The 21,619-nt window shown below is 49.1% G+C and overlaps 1 protein-coding gene across 1 annotated transcript in view; it reads right to left on the bottom strand.

Annotated features, from left to right (window-relative positions):
• Positions 1-21,619, bottom strand: part of LOC140396438 (protein kinase C-binding protein NELL2-like) — a 369,190-nt gene that overhangs the window by 115,618 nt on the left and 231,953 nt on the right. The window contains exon 14 of the mRNA XM_072485066.1: positions 8,875-8,997. Coding sequence (XP_072341167.1) covers positions 8,875-8,997 — 123 coding nt within the window. The remainder of the gene's footprint in view (positions 1-8,874; positions 8,998-21,619) is intronic.

The raw sequence follows: 21,619 nt of genomic DNA, 5'->3' as shown, positions 1-21,619 counted from the left end.
TGCTGCCCTTAAGAACAAATAAATCTACACTATATCATTTTCCCGTAATCCATGTACCTATCCAACAGCTGCTTGAAGGTCACTAATGTTTCCGACTCAACTACTTGCACAGGCAGTGCATTCCATGCCCCCACTACTCTCTGGGTAAAGAACCTACCTCTGATATCCCTCCTATATCTTCCACCTTTCACCTTAAATTTATGTCCCCTTGTAATGGTGTGTTCCACCTGGGGAAAAAGTCTCTGACTGTCTACTCTATCTATTCCCCTGATCATCTTATAAACCTCTATCAAGTCGCCCCTCATCCTTCTCCGCTCTAATGAGAAAAGGCCTAGCACCCTCAACCTTTCCTCGTAAGACCTACTCTCCATTCCAGGCAACATCCTGGTAAATCTTCTTTGCACCTTTTCCAGAGCTTCCACATCCTTCCTAAAATGAGGCGACCAGAACTGTACACAGTACTCCAAATGTGGCCTTACCAAAGTTTTGTACAGCTGCATCATCACCTCACGGCTCTTAAATTCAATCCCTCTGTTAATGAACGTGAGCACACCATAGGCCTTCTTCACAGCTCTATCCACTTGAGTGGCAACTTTCAAAGATGTATGAACATAGACCCCAAGGTCTCTCTGCTCCTCCACAATGCCAAGAACTCTACCGTTAGTGGTTAGCATAATTGCTTCACAGCTCCAGGGTCCCAGGTTCGATTCTGGCTTGGGTCACTGTCTGTGCGGAGTCTGCACATCCTCCCCGTGTGTGCGTGGGTTTCCTCCGGGTGCTCCGGTTTCCTCCCACAGTCCAAAGATGTGCAGGTTAGGTGGATTGGCCATGTTAAATTGCCCTTAGTGTCCAAAATTGGCCTTACGGTTGGTTGAATGGGGTTACTGGGTTATGGGGATTGGGTGATGTGGGCCTCGGTAGGGTGCTCTTTCCAAGAGCCGGTGCAGACTCGATGGGACGAATGGCCTCCTTCTGCACTGTAAATTCTATGATTCTATGTTGTGTGCATTCATTTGAGTATGGCTCAGAACGCATGCAAAACCTTGAACTTTGATTCTTTTTCCCCTAAAAATCAGTTTATTAATTTAGAAATCATTGAGGATGTGGGACAGGTTTCAAATTGAGCCTTGACTTAAGTTCAGGCGTTTTGATTCTTTATTTTAATTTATTTGGTTCCGTGTCTTTCTTGATTAGGTAACAGAGTCCGGACACAGAAGATGTATAATGGTGTCTCGCCTTTTCTAGAAGGGAAAAAGATCAAGAGCATTTGTGCTGTGTTACGTAGGACAAGATTAAAGTATTCATAGAACATAGAATATACAGTGCAGAAGGAGGCCATTCGGCCCATCGAGTCCGCACCAACCCACTTAAGCCCTCACTTCCACCCTATCCCTGTAACCCAATAACTCCTCCTAACAGTGTTTGGTCATTAAGAACCAATCCACCTAACCTGTGCATCTTTGGACTGTGGGAGGAAACCGGAGGAAACCCATGCAGACACAGGGAGAACGTGCAGACACTCTATACAGACAGTGACCCAGCAGGGAATCGAACCTGGGACCCTGGCGCTGTGAAGCCATAGTGCTAGCCACTTGTGCTACCATGCTGCCGAATATCAGCAAGATGGTTCAAACAAGATGTCACCTATGGCTCGGTTGGTATCACTCTTATCTCTGAGACAGAAAGTAGTGGGTTCAAGACCTACTCCAAGACTTGAGCACAAAAACTAATCAAGGTTGAAGGAATGCTGCACTGTCAGAAGTGCTGCCTTTCAGATGAAGTTTTCAGTCAAGGCCAAACTGATTCTTAGGTGAATGGAAAAGATTTGGGATGTGATTTACCAGCCACCCCGCTCCCCCATCCAGGCGAACAGCGGCGCAAGGCCGCCGGTAGATGCTGGGAGAGGCTTCTTCTGGGATTTCCCTAACAGGATCTCGCGAGGTGTCATGATATGGATCCCTGCAAATCTGCATATTAGAGTGAGTAGCTAGTCTCATTGGGATCTAACCCATTTGCCTCAGAGACCTTAAACAAGCATCGTTCAGAACTGGTCCCCGCAAATTGGGACCAGGTGGAATGGCACTTGGGGGGTCTCCCAGGAGATCGGAGGCCCCAGGGTGGTTGGCCTCCGGACAGGGTGGCACCCTGGCACGGCTGATGCCACCTGGGCACCTTGATACTGCCAGCCTGGCTTTGCCACATTAACAGTGCCACCTGGGTGCCAGCCTGACACTGCCCAGGCAGCACTGCCAGAATGTGCCATGTTGGCATTGTGCCCATGCTGGGGATCGGGCCTAGGGGTGCCCTGCCCGTGTGAGGTAGGATGCGGGGGAGGGCCTGAGGACCCCCTTATAAGTGAGCTGGGGCTTTGGGGATCCGGGGGTCGAGTGGGGGAGGGAGAGTCGAGAGATCGGGGCGCCATTTAAAGACGGTGTCTCAAGCTCCTGCACTGAGAGGTTCTGGCGAGTGGAGATGTTTAATTCTGTCTGTGAGCTTCTAATACCACAAATGAACATCAGTATACAAATCTTCAGCAGTGTTCCTTCTAAACTTACAATTTCAACCAGTTCACAGTCAAATTGTGCCTGTGCGATGCTTTTGCATGCTTTGATATAATGCAGTTTGTATGCACAAAGTCAGGAAGCAGAAGTGCTTATATTGTCTTCTATGGATGAGATGCTTAAATATCTCATTTCAATATCCCATGTTAGTCAAACGATTACAATAATACAGTTCCACCAGCATCACGTTAGCTATACGGAATCATAACAATAAGTTGCAAGGGATCTCCATATCAGTCATTTTCAAACTCAGGATCGCGACCTGTGGGTGGGTCGTGGGCTGGCTTTGGGGAGGTTGCGGAACGATCGGTTGGGCTATTCCCAATCATGGGAAGAAGTGCCCAACGCCCGCAACCAGCTTTTAAAAATGCCGGCCATCCTGCACATGTGAGCCGGATGTAGCGATGCGTAGACCTGGAGCCCAGTGGGACAGACCGCCTCCCCGGGACGTCAGCGCGCTGTCCCAGGACCAGATTTTTTTTAAGTTGATGGGGCCTTCCTGCCAGAAGCGGCGGCAGAGAGTAGGTTACTGACATCACATGCTCTGGGCACGAAATCACGGAGGAGAGATTCCTCCATTTTGTAGTGCCAGCAAGCAACATGACTATGTGAAGAACTGAAGATGAATCCTTTTGTAATGAAAGAAGAGAGGGCCAGAGATACAAACAGGCCAAGATCTCACAATTGTATCTGCTGGAGAGAGCTTCGCAGGAGAGTCCACGGCAGGACAAAGCAGTGCTGGTGTGAGCTGTATCCAGAGTTCCAGGGCTTGTGGTGAACAAACAATTAAGAAGAAACTGGAATTGGGAACAACGCAGGAGAAAGATGATTTCTTGAGGTGCGGCATTGTTCATTTTGCTAATGTAAAGCCTATGGGCGCGATTCTCCAAAATGAAGACTAAGTGTTTGCGCCGTCATGAATGCCGTCGCGTTTCACGATGGCGCGAAATGGGTGCGGGGACAACCGATCCTGGCCCCAATAGGGGGCCAGCACGGCGCTGGAGCGGTTCATGCCGCTCCAGCCTCCCATCCCGGTGCCAAATGGGTGCTGCACCAACCTGCGCATGCGCGGGGGACTTCGTCTGCGCGCCGGTCCCTACGCAACATGGCGTGGGGGTTCAGGAGCCGGCCATGCAACAAAGTAGGCCCGGGGGGGAGAGGCCGGCCCGCCGATCGGTGGGCCTCGATCGCGGGCCAGACCCCATCGGAGGCCCACCCCTGAGAACGGAGCCCCCCCCCAGGCCACCCCCTGACCCTTTGCGCAGAGTTCCCGCTGGCAGCGACCAAGGGTAAACGGAGAGCCAGCGGGACTCTGCTTTTTCCGCCCGGCCACTCGGCCCATCCGGGCTGGAGAAATATCCCACGAAAGGTTAACAGCAGCTGCAGGAGAGGGCTGTGAAATGCAGATAGCCTTTGTCAAGCAGGCAGGTCTTTCAAGACACAATCAGTGAATTTTAGTATACAGCTAAAAGCAATGTTTCGCACCTTCATTGAAGTTAGGTAAGCAGATGGAAAAGAATGGATAAGGTTTTCAGCTGAGTAAGGTGACAAATGTTTAAATGTGAGGCAAGTCTTTTAACTCACCACCAATTGAATCTTTAGTATAAAGCTGAAAGCAATATTTCACACCTTCATTTAAGTTAAGGAAGCAGATGGAAAAGAATGGATGAGGTTTTCAGTTGAATTAGGTGACAAATGTTTAGAGGTGAAATTTTGCTGGCACCAGGTGAATATGGGAAGCTGGGGATGACGTGTCTACGGGAACACACGTTAGACCCAAATCAAAGTCAAAATTATGAGCTGGGGACTCAATTTGATAATAATAAAACTATAGAAATGATAGGAATCAAAAGTCACACCATGGTTGACAAGAGAGGTTGAATGTCTTGTTAAGAGGAAAAAGGTGACTTATGTAAGGCTGAGGAAACAAGGTTCAGACAGGGCATTGGAGGGATACAAGATAGCCAGGAGGGAACTGAAGAAAGGGATTAGGAGAGCTAAGAGAGGGCATGAACAATCTTTGGCGGGTAGGATCAAGGAAAACCCCAAGGCCTTTTACACATATGTGAGAAATATGAGAATGACTAGAGCGAGGGTAGGTCCGATCAAGGACAGTAGCGGGAGATTGTGTATTGAGTCTGAAGAGATAGGAGAGGTCTTGAACGAGTACTTTTCTTCTGTATTTACAAATGAGAGGGGCGATATTGTTGGAGAGGACAGTGTGAAACAGATTGATAAGCTCGAGGAAATACTTGTTAGGAAGGAAGATGTGTTGGGCATTTTGAAAAACTTGAGGATAGACAAGTCCCCTGGGCCTGACGGGATATATCCAAGGATTCTATGGGAAGCAAGAGATGAAATTGCAGAGCCGTTGGCAATGATCTTTTCGTCCTCACTGTCAACAGGGGTGGTACCAGGGGATTGGAGAGTGGCGAATGTCGTGCCCCTGTTCAAAAAAGGGACTAGGGATAACCCTGGGAATTACAGGCCAGTTAGTCTTACTTCGGTGGTAGGCAAAGTAATGGAAAGGGTACTGAAGGATAGGATTTCCGAGCATCTGGAAAGACACTGCTTGATTAGGGATAGTCAGCACGGATTTGTGAGGGGTAGGTCTTGCCTTACAAATCTTATTGAATTCTTTGAGGAGGTGACCAAGCATGTGGATGAAGGTAAAGCAGTGGATGTAGTGTACATGGATTTTAGTAAGGCATTTGATAAAGTTCCCCATGGTAGGCTTATGCAGAAAGTAAGGAGGCATGGGATAGTGGGAAATTTGGCCAGTTGGATAACGAACTGGTTAACCGATAGAAGTCAGAGAGTGGTGGTGGATGGCAAATATTCAGCCTGGATCCCAGTTACCAGTGGCGTACCGCAGGGATCAGTTCTGGGTCCTCTGCTGTTTGTGATTTTCATTAATGACTTGGATGAGGGAGTTGAAGGGTGGGTCAGTAAATTTGCAGACGATACGAAGATTGGTGGAGTTGTGGATAGTGAGGAGGGCTTTTGTCGGCTGCAAAGAGACATAGATAGGATGCAGAGCTGGGCTGAGAAGTGGCAGATGGAGTTTAACCCTGAAAAGTGTGAGGTTGTCCATTTTGGAAGGACAAATATGAATGCGGAATACAGGGTTAACGGTAGAGTTCTTGGCAATGTGGAGGAGCAGAGAGATCTTGGGGTCTATGTTCATACATCTTTGAAAGTTGCCACTCAAGTGGATAGAGCTGTGAAGAAGGCCTATGGTGTGCTCGCGTTCATTAACAGAGGGATTGAATTTAAGAGCCGTGAGGTGATGATGCAGCTGTACAAAACTTTGGTAAGGCCACATTTGGAGTACTGTATACAGTTCTGGTCGCCTAATTTTAGGAAGGATGTGGAAGCTTTGGAAAAGGTGCAAAGAAGATTTACCAGGATGTTGCCTGGAATGGAGAGTAGGTCTTACGAGGAAAGGTTGAGGGTGCTAGGCCTTTTCTCATTAGAACGGAGAAGGATGAGGGGCGACTTGATAGAGGTTTATAAGATGATCAGGGGAATAGATAGAGTAGACAGTCAGAGACTTTTTCCCCAGGTGGAACAAACCATTACAAGGGGACATAAATTTAAGGTGAAAGGTGGAAGATATAGGAGGGATATCAGAGGTAGGTTCTTTACCCAGAGAGTAGTGGGGGCATGGAATGCACTGCCTGTGGAAGTAGTTGAGTCGGAAACATTAGGGACCTTCAAGCAGCTATTGGATAGGTACATGGATTACGGTTAAATGATATAGTGTAGATTTATTTGTTCTTAAGGGCAGCACGGTAGCATTGTGGATAGCACAATTGCTTCACAGCTCCAGGGTCCCAGGTTCGATTCCGGCTTTGGTCACTGACTGTGCGGAGTCTGCACGTCCTCCCCGTGTCTGCGTGGGTTTCCTCCGGGTGCTCCGGTTTCCTCCCACAATCCAAAGATGTGCGGGTTAGGTGAATTGGCCAATGATAAATTGCCCTTAATGTCCAAATTGCCCTTGGTGTTGGGTGAAGGTGTTGAATTTGGGTAGGGTGCTCTTTCCAAGAGCCGGTGCAGACTCAAAGGGCCGAATGGCCTCCTTCTGCACTGTAAATTCAATGATAATCTATGATTAATCTAGGACAAAGGTTCAGCACAACATCGTGGGCCGAAGGGCCTGGTCTGTGCTGTATTTTCTATGTTTTCTATGTTCTATGAACATCACAAAGGATACAATGTAATCAGAGATCTATGAGATGAGGTCATGCTCAAAATGAATACTTAATCGTGTTTGAAAAATTTAGATTAAAGGTACCTTTTACAATCCAAGTGAAATAAAAGTTACTTTACAATAAAGTCATAAAAACTTAATAACTGTTAGAAGGAGATATAAACCCTAAGAAAGGGGACAGCCAGCAAAGAAGCAGAGAAGGAATCATAGTCAGCTCAGAGTCAGCTCTCATAGCTCGGTCATGGGAAAGGGACAGAGCAAAGCAGCCGAGCTAAAACAGCTAATACATCTGAGAAAGACCAAAAGCTAAAGAAGAGAGAGAGAGAGTCAGCTCTCATAGCTCGGTACATGGGAAAATAGAGCATAGCAACCGAGCAGAACAGCGAATACATCTGAGGAAGACCAAATGCTAAAGAAGAGTGATTATCAAGGTGGACCTGAAGGTCTCTTCAACCAACCAGGAGAATCCGGAAGCAAGATTTTTAACTTTTCTGTAAAGACAGTTATTGCATCTTTTAAAAGAAAAAATATAATAATAAAATAACTTAAAAGTTTTAACCTGAAACAGTGGTTATTACAAAGTCTACTTTACTTACTTAGCAACGCGGGACCCAGGATCGATGCTTCTAAGTGGTAAGTAGATGAAATCTTCTGTGAAGGTATGGGTTATACCGGGGGATAACTTGAAAATATAGTTTGACCTGAATAGCACCCACTGAAGCTTGCATAGGAGTCAGGGAGTGAGAATCTCTGTTCACCATTTAGAATGTCGACCCTTTTTGGTAAAGGGGGAATTCTAAGAATAGTGGTGAGTTTTTAACTTCAAGTAAGGACTTAAATCATCAACTGAAGTCCTTAGCAGAAATGTAACATGGAATGAAACAGCATGTGAGGACCAAGCAGGCTCAACTGTCGCATTAAAAGTAAGCAATAATGGTGGGTCGCGAAGGTTCACCGGCCTGAGTCGTGAAGGTCGGCCGGCGTGAGCCTCCAAGGTTAGCATGGGTCCTGATGGTAAAAGTGGGTCGCAAGAAAGAAGTTTGAGAAACACTGCTTTATATTAATCATACTGAATGTTGATTGTTGGAAAATTTTCTCAAGGCTTTGAGTAATATATTTTATATACATAGCTGGCTGTGGGAACCTGAAAATACCAGTTTCACCATTGAAGCATTTTTATGCTTATGTGTAGAATGGTCCTTCTTGTTGTGGGTAAATTATATGATTGTGACTAGCTACAGAAATTTGGTGGCCCAAGCCTTGACACATCATTCACTTGGATGATAAAATTACCGTTACATATTCCAGAAATTCTCACACCACAAATGGTTCAGGTTTGTACAGCTGGTTGCGATTTGGCATGTTGCCTCTGCCTTCATGATGGAGGGGGGGGGCAAAGGAAAATGAAACCTGGTGCGATGACAACTCAGTTGCGAACCCATTACCCCAGCCCATTTTATGCTGCGGGCATAGATCATTTCACCCCCTTTGTAACTAACAGTACTGTGCATGCCCAAGGTTAACACGGTGAGTCTAAATTCAATGAAGCAGCTTTCCGTGCATCACAATAACCTTGCGCATGTGAAGGAGAAAGCCAAGATTAACCTTCATTTCCAAAGCCATTTTTTTGGTGGTGTAGCCACATCTCCTGGCAATGGCTGATTTTGATCAGCGAGGTGATTTTGGAATGAAAAGATTCGGCTGAATATTACTGGGACTGTTAAAAGTGTAGAATCATTTAGTTTTGGTTTAGAAATGTGTACTTTCTGTGAGATTATAGGTATATTCTTCTGACTGTTGCAGCACAAATATATTAATCGGACCGAAACACACTGTGGCCAGTGGACTTGAGTGTTTTCGAATTGCTGCAAATTGGGAACTTGGGGCGTGGATGAGATATTGATGGGGTTGCAATTTGAGTCTGATGTGTTCCTTTGACAGGTTTTGTTTTGGTCGCTAGGAAGGCAAGGAACAGTAATGTGCTTTAATAAGCACTGCACCACAGTGCTTGGACAGTGCAGGAAAGAAAATCCACCAAACCATTTCATTCAAGTTTCTTGGAAAGTTTTAGAAGTTTCAACCAGAGAAATCTTCACTTACCCTTGCAATGAGTGCCATTGCCAGTATATCCCGGTTTACAGATGCAGTTGTGACCCCCGACAGTATTGAAACACAAAGCATTCTCATCACAGCTGTGCTGCATTGTGCTGCATTCATCATGATCTGAAAGGAAACAGTCACATGCATCACAATAAGTTCAATTATGATCAAAGAGCATTTCCAAATTTCTCATAAAAAATTAATATTTTTAAATTTTCCCTTTTACTTTGGCCACATGGTGAAGAATTCCAAATGACAGCATAAGCAATCAATTTTGAAATATTCTGGTTTACCATCTGTTGTTCCTCAAGAAGAATAAAAATATCTACTCATATTTTTTTGCAAGATTTTTAAAAATTTGTGTGTTAAAACACACTAGCTGGCCCCCCATGGACTTAATATTTATCTGCTAGCCTGACCTGACCCTCCTCAAGGTCACTATGTATAGTTCCACGTGAGGATGTTGTATCGAGGTTGATGAAGAATTGTTTCTGTAGATGAAAGTTTTGTTAGATTGTCATCTCCCTTCCTTATTACTTCAATAAACGTTAAAAGCAAGAAATTGCTCAGTTGTGATCTGTTAAGGTTTCCAACAAGGTGCAAAGAGGTTGTGTGGGGACGCTCAAATCTTGCATGTAATTAGTTAATATGTAGGCAGAACCAGATACTTCAGAGGATAGGCTCAAGTATCAATCTTGTATTGATTATTTAAATTGACCTCCTTATTTTTTTGCTGTTGCTTCTCAGGATATGGGGTTATATTTATTACCTATATTCGGTTGCTACAACAGTGTGACTTTCTAGCTTCCTTTAGAGGACACTAAGAGTTAACTACACCATGTGAGACAAAGCCACATTTAAGTCGGCTGAGGTTGGGGACAGAAAGTCCTGAAGAACCTTTAATGAACCTTGTGCGTTTGCATGACAACCTGACAACATTTCCTGGTGTCAGCTCACAAAATACCACAGTTATTCAATTCAATTCACAACTGGATTTAAGGGCCTTGGATAACTTTTATTTAGATTTTCTTGGGCTTCGCAAATGATGTGCCTGACCTGAATTATAATGTGGGACATTGAGAAGTAAACTCGAGTGATAGTTTTATGTTGCACAGCACGTCTCAGCTCCAACTGCTGTACCATCGGTAAACCTAATTATTTCTTTAATCCTTAAATAAATGCGATTATTCACAGACATATATACAATTCTGCCAATCCTTTTAAGTCTGACCTTCATTATCTTGCTTGCTTTAATAACACAGTCACACTATGGAATCGAGTGGAGTAGGCTAGGTACCAACAGCATAGATACGAGAGCTGACTCCCTCCCTCCATCATCATCACCACCTTCACCCAACCTCCCTCACACAATGCTTGTGGATAATGACTAAAGGTGGAATCTTGGGGTACGCTGGAGTTGAAATTCAGGCACACCACTCCTCGGGATGTTGTGCATATTGTTGGACTTGAACCAAGAACAGAGTGTTACAGAACAGGAGTGTGGAGCGGCCAAGGACACAGAAAGTCACACTGCGTACTATTGATTATTCTGACCAGGATGCAGTGCCATCAACAGAACCGGAGCCAGGTTGAAAGAATTCTAACTAAAAAGGTTGGCACAGACTACATTCTAGAACAATAGAAAACAAAAAGCTTGGAAGTAAGGCAGCACGTGGACAGAATAGAAAGTCTGAAGGGAGCATTTTAAGGGGGGATTGCTTGCCTGTGTATTTATATATGTCTGAGTCTATTATGTATTATATATATATTTAATGTTGCTCAATAACCAAACTAAATTAGCATTTTACAGTGTTTGAGCACAGCTTTTCTGTGAACCATGTGCAACTGAAGTTGATGTTTTATTATTTGGTTCCTCAGTTTAAAAGTCACAGGTGATTGGATGTTATGATATTTTCACCTAATACAAGGCATACAATACAATACATGTTACTACGAACAATACAAGGATTGCAGGGCCCCAGAGCAAGGTGACGGATTTGATCTTGTATTTGCTTCCTGGTCTCTTGCTTCTTGTTTTAGACGCTGGATGGTAGTCATACTTTAGAAAATAATTCGCTGCCTTTTTGAACATTGGAATATAATATGTGTTTGATATTGGGTGGTGATGGTTGGGTTCTCAATCTCGTTTCATTATTGTAGTAACATTGCACCAGCGGCAGAAATGAAATTCTGCGCTACCTGCATGTCAAAACAAGTTATAAATTAAAGATTGAAATTTTGACGCCAGTTGATAAAACCCAGGAGCAGAGCCTTGTCTAATAATATAACCTAGAAAAAAGTTTTATTAATTTGTTACTTTTTTATTCCAGTTAAGCTTCTCAACAATACCAAGATGCGTCAACATAGTAAGACACCCCAAGGAACCTCATGGGTGAGTGAACAAACAAAATCTGACACTGAGCTGCAAAAGGAGATCTTAGGACGAGTGATCAAAATTTTGATTGAAGAGGTAAGTTTAAGGAGAGCCTTAACTGAAGAGAGAGAGAGGTTGAGAGGTTTAGGGAGTGGGATTTGGAGCATGGGATGGAGGCAGCTGAAGGCATAACCACTATCATTGGAGAAATGAAAATAGAGGATGCGCAAGGGACCAGAAATGGAGGATCGTAGAGGTCTCAGAGCATTGTCAGGGTGGAGGAGGTGACAAAGATGATGGAGAATGAGTTCTATCAAAGCTCCCAGACGTCAGGGAATTTTATTTTAAATTTTTTTTAATGTAGTTTAACAGTGCAAAAATATGAAATGTAACAAATTTGCAGTTTTCCATTTGAAAGAGCAACCAGACCAATAGACCTGACCTTCACTAGCAGCCTTCACTCAAGCAACCTATTTTCAAATACAACCTCCTGTACTCTCAGATACCTTTCATTAACCAGTAAAACTTGAAAGTTGTCAATCACAGATGGCTTTTTAAAAAGAAAATGCAGTTCTCAATCTACTGGGGGAATATGTTCAGTAAACAAAATCCTGGCGGATTATGTAGTGTGTTATTCTGGTATGACTAATCTATGCTTCCTACTCCAGTTTTTATTTTTTTTACACGGGAACAAGATAAATGGCGTGAAGGAACACCCGATTGGAAAATGCTTTATTTTAAAAAATCAGAAAACTACATGTCTACAGGAAGAATAAGAGTTGCAAGTAAAACCAGATGAGCAAAAAATTGTCAACACGTCAAAAGGCTCAGCCATCATCTGAGTTGGACTGACACCAGATCTGCATCTAGTTTCTGTGGTGAACCTTATAGCATCTAAAGCCTGCTACGGCCGCGGCCGAGACCAGTAACATTTTTTTAAGGAATCCAAAATCCCAGTTATTTACTGAAAGAATTAAGCCACATGATTTGACAGTTTAAAACAAAATAATGTTTACTGTACAAGAGTCAAACAAACATTAAATACTATCTTGGGTAACCACCTAGACCCTAAAACCCGGAATCAGCATCAGTTGAACATGAAATAGCAGGCAAATTGTGAGGCGATAATAGAATAAATTACAAATTAAATGGTAGGTAAAACTAAGACTCGGGGTGGGATTTTCCAGCCCCCGCACCACATGTTTTCCAGTAGCAGATGTGGCTTTCCATTCGCTGCCGGAGGGATCAACCAGTCCCACTGATGCCTAGGGCAGTTTACGTGGTTCACCTGTCATCTCGCTGGGGGAACCTGCCATAGGTTGTTGCCTTCAGCGGCACCAGAGGATGGTGTCAGCAGAGAGGGCTGAACAGTCCTGCCATAGATCTCACAAATTAACTCAGTCCACTCAGTATATTTCATCAATCTCCATCACAAATACCTCCAAAACTCTGTCTTCCTCATGAAGAATTTTTGCTCCTCTTCTTCTGGGATATAAACCCATCTGACAGCTGCGCACACTCAACTCCAGTTCCATGGGTAAGTCTTCACTAAAACTAGCACAAGTCTGCAGAACCTCCTCAACTGGGTCAGGATGGCATAAATCCACCAATGTTCCCTTCATGTGACAAACAGACACACAAATGTGTATTTGCATATTCTCAGCTCCTGGATTTAGCATCTTCTTCAGCTGCCTGTAAGTCAGGGGCTCTGATAGAACTCTTTCTCCCTCATCTTTGTAACCTCCTCCAGCCTGGCAATCTCAGTTTAAGTCCGAGTTTCCTTAGAAACTGGAAGGCTCTGTTTCCTGTTTCTGCTTCGTTTTGTTTCAATTAGAGTCTGTCTAAAGAAAAAGAAGCAGGCTTTGAAACCATGGATTCCAGCACAGGCCTACCAGAGTGGGGGCATGCTGATAACAGGCCACTTCCCTCCGGCTCTACAAAAAAACTTTAATTGAAAATAGAACCTATAAGATTCCCTTTTCCTGAGCATCCTCTCATTGTCCCTTTTAAGTAAGGATTGTTGGTTAGGGAAGCCATCTAACTAAAAGAAAATAGAGTCAATTCTGAATGGGATTAGCGGGGTCATTGCCGGCGCTCGGCTCTTTGTTTTTTTTTTAGTGCCTGGGGGGGTGCCAGGGTTCCAGGTTGGCAGTGCCAAGCAGACTGGGTGGCACCAGCAGCGCCAGGGTGCCACACTGCCGGGGTTTTCCGATCGTCTGGGAAACACCCCCCAGGTACCATTCTGCTTGGTTCCCATTTGTGAGGACTAGTACTGAATGGCACCCAGCTAGGGTCTCCTCAGCGAGGCCGGTAGATGCCGGGTGTCCAGCCCGAGCACAGCCAAGTGGGTTCTTCAACTCACTTAGCCATGTGACATCTCGCAAGATCTGGTTAGATCTCACGAGGCGTAACGGCCGTCGGGGATTCTGGGGGAACAAAGAACAGAGAAAAGTACAGCACAGGAAAAGGCCCTTCGGCCCTTCAAGCCGATCATGATGGCCTATCTAAATAAAATAACCTATCTTTACTTGGTCCATATACCTCAGTTTCCTCCCTATTCATGTATCCATCCAGATGCCTCTTAAATGTTGCTATTGCGCCTGCTTCCACCACATCCTCTGGCAGCGTGTTCCAGGCACCCACCACTCTCTGCATGAAAAACTTACCCCGCACATCTCCCTTAAACTTTCCCCCTTTCACCTTGAACCTGTGCCCCATTATAATTGACACTTACACCCTTGGAAAAGCTTCTGACTATCCATCCTGTCAATGCCTCTCATAATTTTGTAGACCTCTATCAGTTTATTCAACCTCTCCTCATAGCCAACACCCTCGAGTCCAGGCAACATCCTGATGAACTTTTTTTGCACTCTGTCCAAAGCTTCCATGTCCTTCTGATCCCTGCAGAACACAACGAGCTACAGATGTTGATTCTGAAAAACACCCTTCCACCCCTACTCTCCGTCTTCTATAACTGAGCCAGTTCTGTGTCCATCTCGCCAGCCCACCCTAAATAGCATGCGATTTTAGTTTTTGTACCAGTCTGCCGTGTGGGACCTTGTTAAATGCCTTACTAAGGTCCATATAAACTACATCCACAGCCCTTCCCTCATCAATTTTCTTTGTCACCTCTTCAAAAAACTCCATCAAGTTGGTAAGACATGACTTTCCCCATTCAAAACCATTCTGCCTGTCATTAACTAGTTCATTTTTCTCCAAATGTGCATATATCCTGTCTCTCAGTACCTTTTCCATAAGCTTCCCCACCACTGATGTCAACCTCACCGGCCTATAATTTGCTGGGTTATCCTTGCTTTCTTTCTCAAACAAGGCAACAACATTGGCTATTCTCCAGTCGTCTGGAACCTCGCAAGGTCAAAGAGGATGTGAAGATATCTGTTAAGGCCCCAGCTATTTCTCCCCTTGCCTCCCGCAGTAAACTGGGATAGATGCCATCCGGCCCCAGAGACATGTCTACCTTAATGCAATTTGGGATACTCAACACTTCCTCCTTTGGTATATTGACATTCCCAAGAGAGTTCACACACCTATCCCTGACCTCAACATCCGTCATGTCCTTCTCCCTGGTGAATACTGATACAAAGCACTCATTAAGCATTTCACCCATTTCCTGTGGTTCCATACATAACTTCCCTCCATTGTCCTTGAGTGGGCCTACTCTTTCTCTTGCTACCCACTTGCTCCTAATATATGCATAAAAAGTCTTGGGATTCTCCTTGGCCATGTTTGCTAAAGTAATTTCATGGCCCCTTTTAGCTCCCCTAATTCCACATGTAAGTTCCTTCCTACTTTCACTGTTCTCCTCAAGGGCTTTGTGAGTTTTTAGATGCCTAGACCTATCATATGCTTCCTTTTTCCTTTGGACTAAGCTTACAATTTCCCTTGTCATCGATATGATTCCCGAATTCTGCCATTTCTATCCTTCATTTTTGCCGGGACATGCCAGTCCTGCACTTCAATCAACTAGCCTTTAAAAGCCTCCCACATGTCAGATGTGAATTTGCCCTCAAATAGCCGCACCCAATCCACATTCCCCAGTTCCTGTCTAATTTGGATGTAATTGGCCTTCGCCCAATTAAGCACTCTTGTCCTTATCCATGACTACCCGAAATCTTATGGAATTATGGTCGCAGGCCTCTCCCAGGATCTACCAGTCGCGTCATGCTCCGGTTCCAGCGGGACACAGCCAGTAGATCACGCCCTCGATCACTCAATGCCCAGTACAAGTGAGGCTGACCTGCATGGTGCAGGCCCCATTCGCCAAAGTTTAAATTTGGAATTGGCATCCTACAGCTGGCATGGACCCTGAGTTTGTTTTGGACAGGAATGCTGGCTGTTTATTAAAAGACCCATGTGAAAATTGAATCAGGCAAGCTAATGGGTGTTCAAGGGCCATTAGATTTTCCACTGTCATGGTGATATTCAGGCTATTAACAGGATTATTGAAAATGAATTGATGTATATTTTCATGTTTTTCTGTCTGCCCATTCTTATATTTTACTTTTTCATTCAATTTAATGCTTTCAGGTATTGTTCTCTGATGCCTTTTATTGCCTGATTTTAACTTAAAAGACCTTCTTCCAAATCCTCTCAGAATTTCCTTGATGCAGCATGCTGAACTGTCACCTTTTCATTGACTTTTTGTAGTTACTTGATTCTAATCATCATTTCTCTCGTTCAATTTATCACACAATTTTGATTTGAAACTCACTGCGCAAACCCCCATCGATTGCAAAAGGTGAAGTGTCTTCTAAGAAATAAATTTACTGACAGCGGACAAGGCTCTTTCTAAATACTCAAAATATATTCGACTTCACACCACCTGAACACAGAGAAAATATTTTCTCATCAAAGCAAGAATTCACTTTAAAGTCTACAAAATCTTTGCAAACTATGAAGGTGGTGCTTTAGCATCGTAGAATGAGAATCATAGAATTCCTACAGTGCAGAAGGAGGCCATTTGGACAATCGTGTCTGCACCGACACTCCGACGCAGCAAAGGAGAAGGGATTGATTAAGTACAGTACGAAAGGAAGCTCGCAGGGAACATAAAAACTGACACTAAGGGCACGATTCTCCGAAATGGAGACAGAGTGTTTGCGCCGTTGTGAACGCCGTCGCGTGGGTACTAGCGATTCTGGCCCCCACAGGGAGCCAGCATGGCACTGGAGCGGTTCACGCCACTCCAGCCTCCCTTCCCGGCGGCAACTGTGCGCCATGCCAACCTGCACATGCGCAGTTGGGCCGCGCCAACCCGCGAATGAGCGGGGGACTTCCTCAACGCGCCGGCCCCCAGGCAACATGGCGTGGGGGTTCAGGGGCCGTTCACGTAATAAAATAGGGCAGGGGCTGGAGAGGCCAGCCCGCCGATCGGTGAGCCTCGATCGCGGGCCAGACCCCATCGGAGCCCCCGCCTGGTGAAGGAGCACTTTTTCCCGTCCCACAGGCCGCCCCCTGACCCTATGCGCGGAGTTCCCGCCGGCTGCGAGGTGCGAACGGGTCTGCCGTTTCCGCACGGCCCATCAAGGCCGGAGAATCAGCGGCCCGGCCGCGGACAGCGGCCCGCGACGCGCCAAACGCGCCAGTGCAAATGCCGCCAATTCTCCGCTCCTCGGAGAATCGCCTGCTGGTGTCTGACCGGCGCCGCGGGAAAAATTGGCGCGAACGGCGATTCTCCCATAGGGCGCGGCATGGGGGAATCGCGCCCTGTATTTCTACAGATGTGTGAAGAGAAAGAGATTTTTTTAAAGAAATATGTAGGCCCCCTACAGACAGAAACAGGGGAGTGCATATTAAGGGACAAAGAAATGGCTGAGCAATTGAATACATACTTTGGTTCTGTTTCGCAACAGAGGACACAAATCAGGGGCGAAATTCTCCGTTATCGGCGGAAACTCCACCGATCGGCGCAAAAAACGGCGCAAATCCCACTTGCGTCACGTCATAAAAATGGGCCGATAGTCTGCGGCCCGAAATGGGCTAGCAGCGACGTAACGGGATCCGCGCTTGCGCAGTGGTTCACGCCATGCAGCATCATACGCGCTGCACGGCGTGACGGCTCATAAGGCCGCGCAGCTCCCCCCCACCCGACCGGAACAGCCGACCGCAACACCCGACTTGATGGCTGGCCGTCGCTCAGCCCCGAGGTTCGAGTCACGCGATGTGAAGGCGCTCCTGGATGCGGTGGAGCAGAGGAGGGACGCCCTGTATCCCGGGCACGGCCGCAGAGTTGCCCCACGCCACAGCCGGCGTCTGTGGAGGGAGGTGGCTGAGGCCATCACCGCTGTGGCCCTAACACCACGGACAGGCACCCAGTGCCACAAGAAGGTGAACGACCTCGTCAGAGCAGGCAGGGTGAGCCTCCCCCATATCCCCCATATCCCCTCTCCCCCAAATCCCCCCCTCCCCCATATCCCCCCCTCCCCCATATCCCCCCTCCCCCATATCCCCCATATCCCCCATATCCCCCCCTCCCCCATATCCCCCCTCCCCCATATCTCCCATATCCCCCCTCCCCATATCCCCCATATTCCCCCCTCCCCCATATCCCCCTCCCCCATATCTCCCATATCCCCCCTCCCCCATATCCCCCATATTCCCCCCTCCCCCATATCCCCCCTCCCCCATATCCCCCATATCCCCCCTCCCCCATATCCCCCCCTCCCCCATATCCCCCCTCCCCCATATCTCCCATATCCCCCCTCCCCCATATCCCCCATATTCCCCCCTCCCCCATATCCCCCTCCCCCATATCTCCCATATCCCCCCTCCCCCATATCCCCCATATCCCCCCTCCCCATATCCCCCATATTCCTCCCTCCCCCATATCCCACCTCCCCCATATCCCCCCTCCCCCATATCCCCCATATTCCCCCCTCCCCCATATCCCCCCTCCCCCATATCCCCCATATTCCCCCCTCCCCCATATCCCCCCTCCCCATAACCCCCATATCCCCCCTCCCCCATATCCCCCATATCCCCCCCTCCCCCATATCCCCCCTCCCCCATATTCCCCATATCCCCCCTCCCCATATCCCCCATATCCCCCCTCCCCATATCCCCCCTCCCCATATCCCCCCTCCCCCATATCCCCCCTCCCCATATCCCCAAGTGAATCCAGCCCTAACCTTAACCTCTGCAATGCACGCGCAACCGATGGCGTGCATTCATATACCTGCCTAACACTGTTGCCTTTTACCCCTGCCACCACCCCCCCCCCCCCCCCAGGAGAAGCGCGCACACAACAATAGGGAGCATGTGAGGACTGGAGGAGGGCCCGCTGATGAGAGGCCACTGACCGTACACGAGGAAAGGGCCCTGGAACTGGCTGGCGGACCTGAGGACCGGGAGGTTGCTGATGCAGAGGTCGGGGCCCCACGAGCAAGTGAGCCACCAACAGCCCGTCCCCATATCCCCCCTCCCCTATATCCCCCTCTCCCGTATCACCTGATCACTGCCTGATGTCTAACCATGCATGCTTCATTGTGTATCGCAGGACCAAACGTCCAGGCACCCATCCCCGCAGATGCAGACCGCCGCAGGATGCCCCTCGGAGACCACAGGAGACGGAGAGACCCGCACCCTCCAGCATGCGACGCCCGCAGGATGCCCCTCGGAGACCACGGGAGACGGAGAGACCCGCACCCTCCAGCATGCGACGCCCGCAGGATGCCCCTCGGAGACCACGGGAGACGGAGAGACCCGCACCCTCCAGCATGCGACGCCCGCAGGATGCCCCTCGCACACCACGGGAGACGGAGAGACCTGGAGCAACAGGGAGACGACACCCCCGTCACGTGCGGGAGCGACCACCCAGCGATGAGGGGGGCAGCCACAGGCCCCCGTCACACCCGAGCCAGGACACCACTACCCAGGACACCACTATCCAGGACACCCCTACCCGGGACACCACTACCCAGGACACCCCTACCCGGGACAGCACTACCCGGGACAGCACTACCCGGGACAGCACTACCCAGGACACCCCTACCCGGGAAGACGAAATACCGGACAGTGACTCAGAGTGGATGGGTGGAGACGAACCCCCACCCCAAAGTGCCATGGACTCAGAGTGGGACGAAGAGCACGACACAACGCCACTGCTGTCACCAACACCCTCCACCATCGCAGAAACACTCACCACGGTTGGGCACTTTAGTGATGAGGCGTCTGGTACACTCACTGGTGCGCACAACACAGCCGTCCCGGTACAGCAGGTGGAGGTAGGAGCAGCAGAGGGACCGGGCGGTCGGAGGGCAGCCCAGGCCAAGCGAACATCTGCCGCCCAGATGGATCCCGGGTTCCTGCAGTTACCACACCCACACATAGATCCGATGCAACCACTGACACGGAGACGAGCGAATAGGGTGACGGGTGGCTTGCGGCGGCTGCGGTCACAGGTGGAGGAGTCCACCCGCGTCCAGGAGCTGGGAGTGGTCCCGGTCATGCGTGCCACCCAGGCTGACACCGCACGGGTGGCGTCCGCGGTGGAGGCAATGGGTGCGACGGTGTCAGACATGGGGAACGGTTTGCGAGGCCTGGGGCCTTCCGTGCAGGCGGCGTCTGTGGCCCAGGAAATGGCTGCCCTCTCACAGGAGGCCATGAGCCAGTGCCAGCGCCAGATGGCAGAGGCGCTCAACGCCATAGCCCAGTCTCAGCACGCCATAGCCCAGTCTCAGCAGGCCATGGCCCAGTCTCAGCAGGCCATGGCCCAGTCTCAGCAGGCCATAGCCCAGTCTCTGCAGGCCATGGCCCAGTCTCTGCAGACCATCGCTGAGGGCATCGGCGCCAGTGGCCATGTGCGAGCTGGCGTCGCACTGTCGCAGACAGGGTTCGACAACCCCCTGGGCTCCATGGCTGCAAACCTGCAGACCCCTGTCGATACCAGCACGGGCCTCCAGGACTGGCAGCGCCAGATGTCGGGGGCGCGTCGGATGGCCAGTCCGTTCGCATCCCCCACCCATGTAGAGGCCTGGGGGCCATCGGGCACCCCGAGGGAGGAGGAGGTGGTGTGGTCCGTCCCGGCTCCCTCTGTAGGGGAGGTCCCGGTACACCGCGACACCTCGGACTCCCCCCCTTCCGTCCCAGGTGCATCGGGTGGGCAACGGGCAGGACAGGCTGGCAGCTCGCCATCCCAGTCGCCCGGGCCGCAGCCTGGCCCATCTAGGCCAGGACGCCCCAGGAAACGGCCGCCAAAGGGATCCAGTGTCAGAGGGCAGGAATCACAGGAGTCCACCTCCAGTTCTGCTGTACCGTCTGGGGAACCACGTAGACGTAGTCAAAGGGCCCGTAAGGCCAAACAATTAGACACTGAGTAAGTTGGCACGGGTGCAGGGCACAGATGAGTTTTAGGCGCTAGGGCACGTGCATGAACGCCTTTGGTTATTAAAGTCAATGTTACACCTACCGAAGCTGCCTTTGTGCTCTGTCCAAAGTGTGCGGGGGGTGTCATGTACGTTGAGCGCAAGTGTGTGTGTGAGGGGTGGTCTTACCTCAGCCCCAGGTGAGTCTGCCCCCTTCCCCCTGGGCCGCCATCAACATCCCCCGGGCAGAGGACGGGACCGTGCGCTGCAGTGTCACAGCCGCATGCAGGGATGGTCCGGGTGGATGGTGGTACTGTGGCCATGGGTCAGACATAGTCCAACGATGTAGAGCCAGGAGCTCATCGGAGGCGGGTTGTCATCATTCTCCATGGCCTGCAATAGACACGCGTCCACCCGCAACTGGGTGAGCCCAGCCCGTTGTGCCGCCGGTGGATCGGCAATTGGGGGTGGGGGGGTGGTGTGCATGCGGGTGGGGTGTGTGGGGTTGGGGAGGGGGGCGAGGGTGCTGGGTGGGTGGATGGGTGGGGGGTGTGGGTGGTCGGCTGTTGTCATGGTGTGCGGTCTGTGGCCATACTACCCGATTCCCACGCCCATCTAGTCAGTGAAGTGGGCGGCTATCAGTCTGTCCCGTGCCCGCTGGGCCAGCCGGTAACGGTGGACAGCCACCCGTCTGTGTCTACCCCGTCTGCCCTGACCATTGCCCCCATCCCCCTCATCTGGGGAGGACTGGGCCTCTTCCTGCTGCTCCTCCACTCCGCCCTCCTCTGCCTGCGGCACATCGCCCCTCTGCTGGGCTATGTTGTGCAGGACGCAGCACACCACAATGATGCGGCCGACCCTATCTGACCGATACTGGAGGGCGCCCCCAGAGAGGTCCAGGCACCTGAAACGCATCTTCAGCACGCCAAAGCACCTCTCGATCACTCCCCTTGTCGCTACATGGGCATCATTGTAGCGGTTCTCCGCCTCATTGCGTGGCCTCCGTATAGGCGTCATCAGCCACGATCGCAATGGGTAGCCCCTGTCG

This window comes from Scyliorhinus torazame, chromosome 19 (assembly GCF_047496885.1).
Source record: "Scyliorhinus torazame isolate Kashiwa2021f chromosome 19, sScyTor2.1, whole genome shotgun sequence".
Lineage (NCBI taxonomy): Eukaryota > Metazoa > Chordata > Chondrichthyes > Carcharhiniformes > Scyliorhinidae > Scyliorhinus > Scyliorhinus torazame.
Note: the sequence above shows the minus strand (reverse complement) of the source record. Positions and strands in the feature narration are given on the sequence as shown.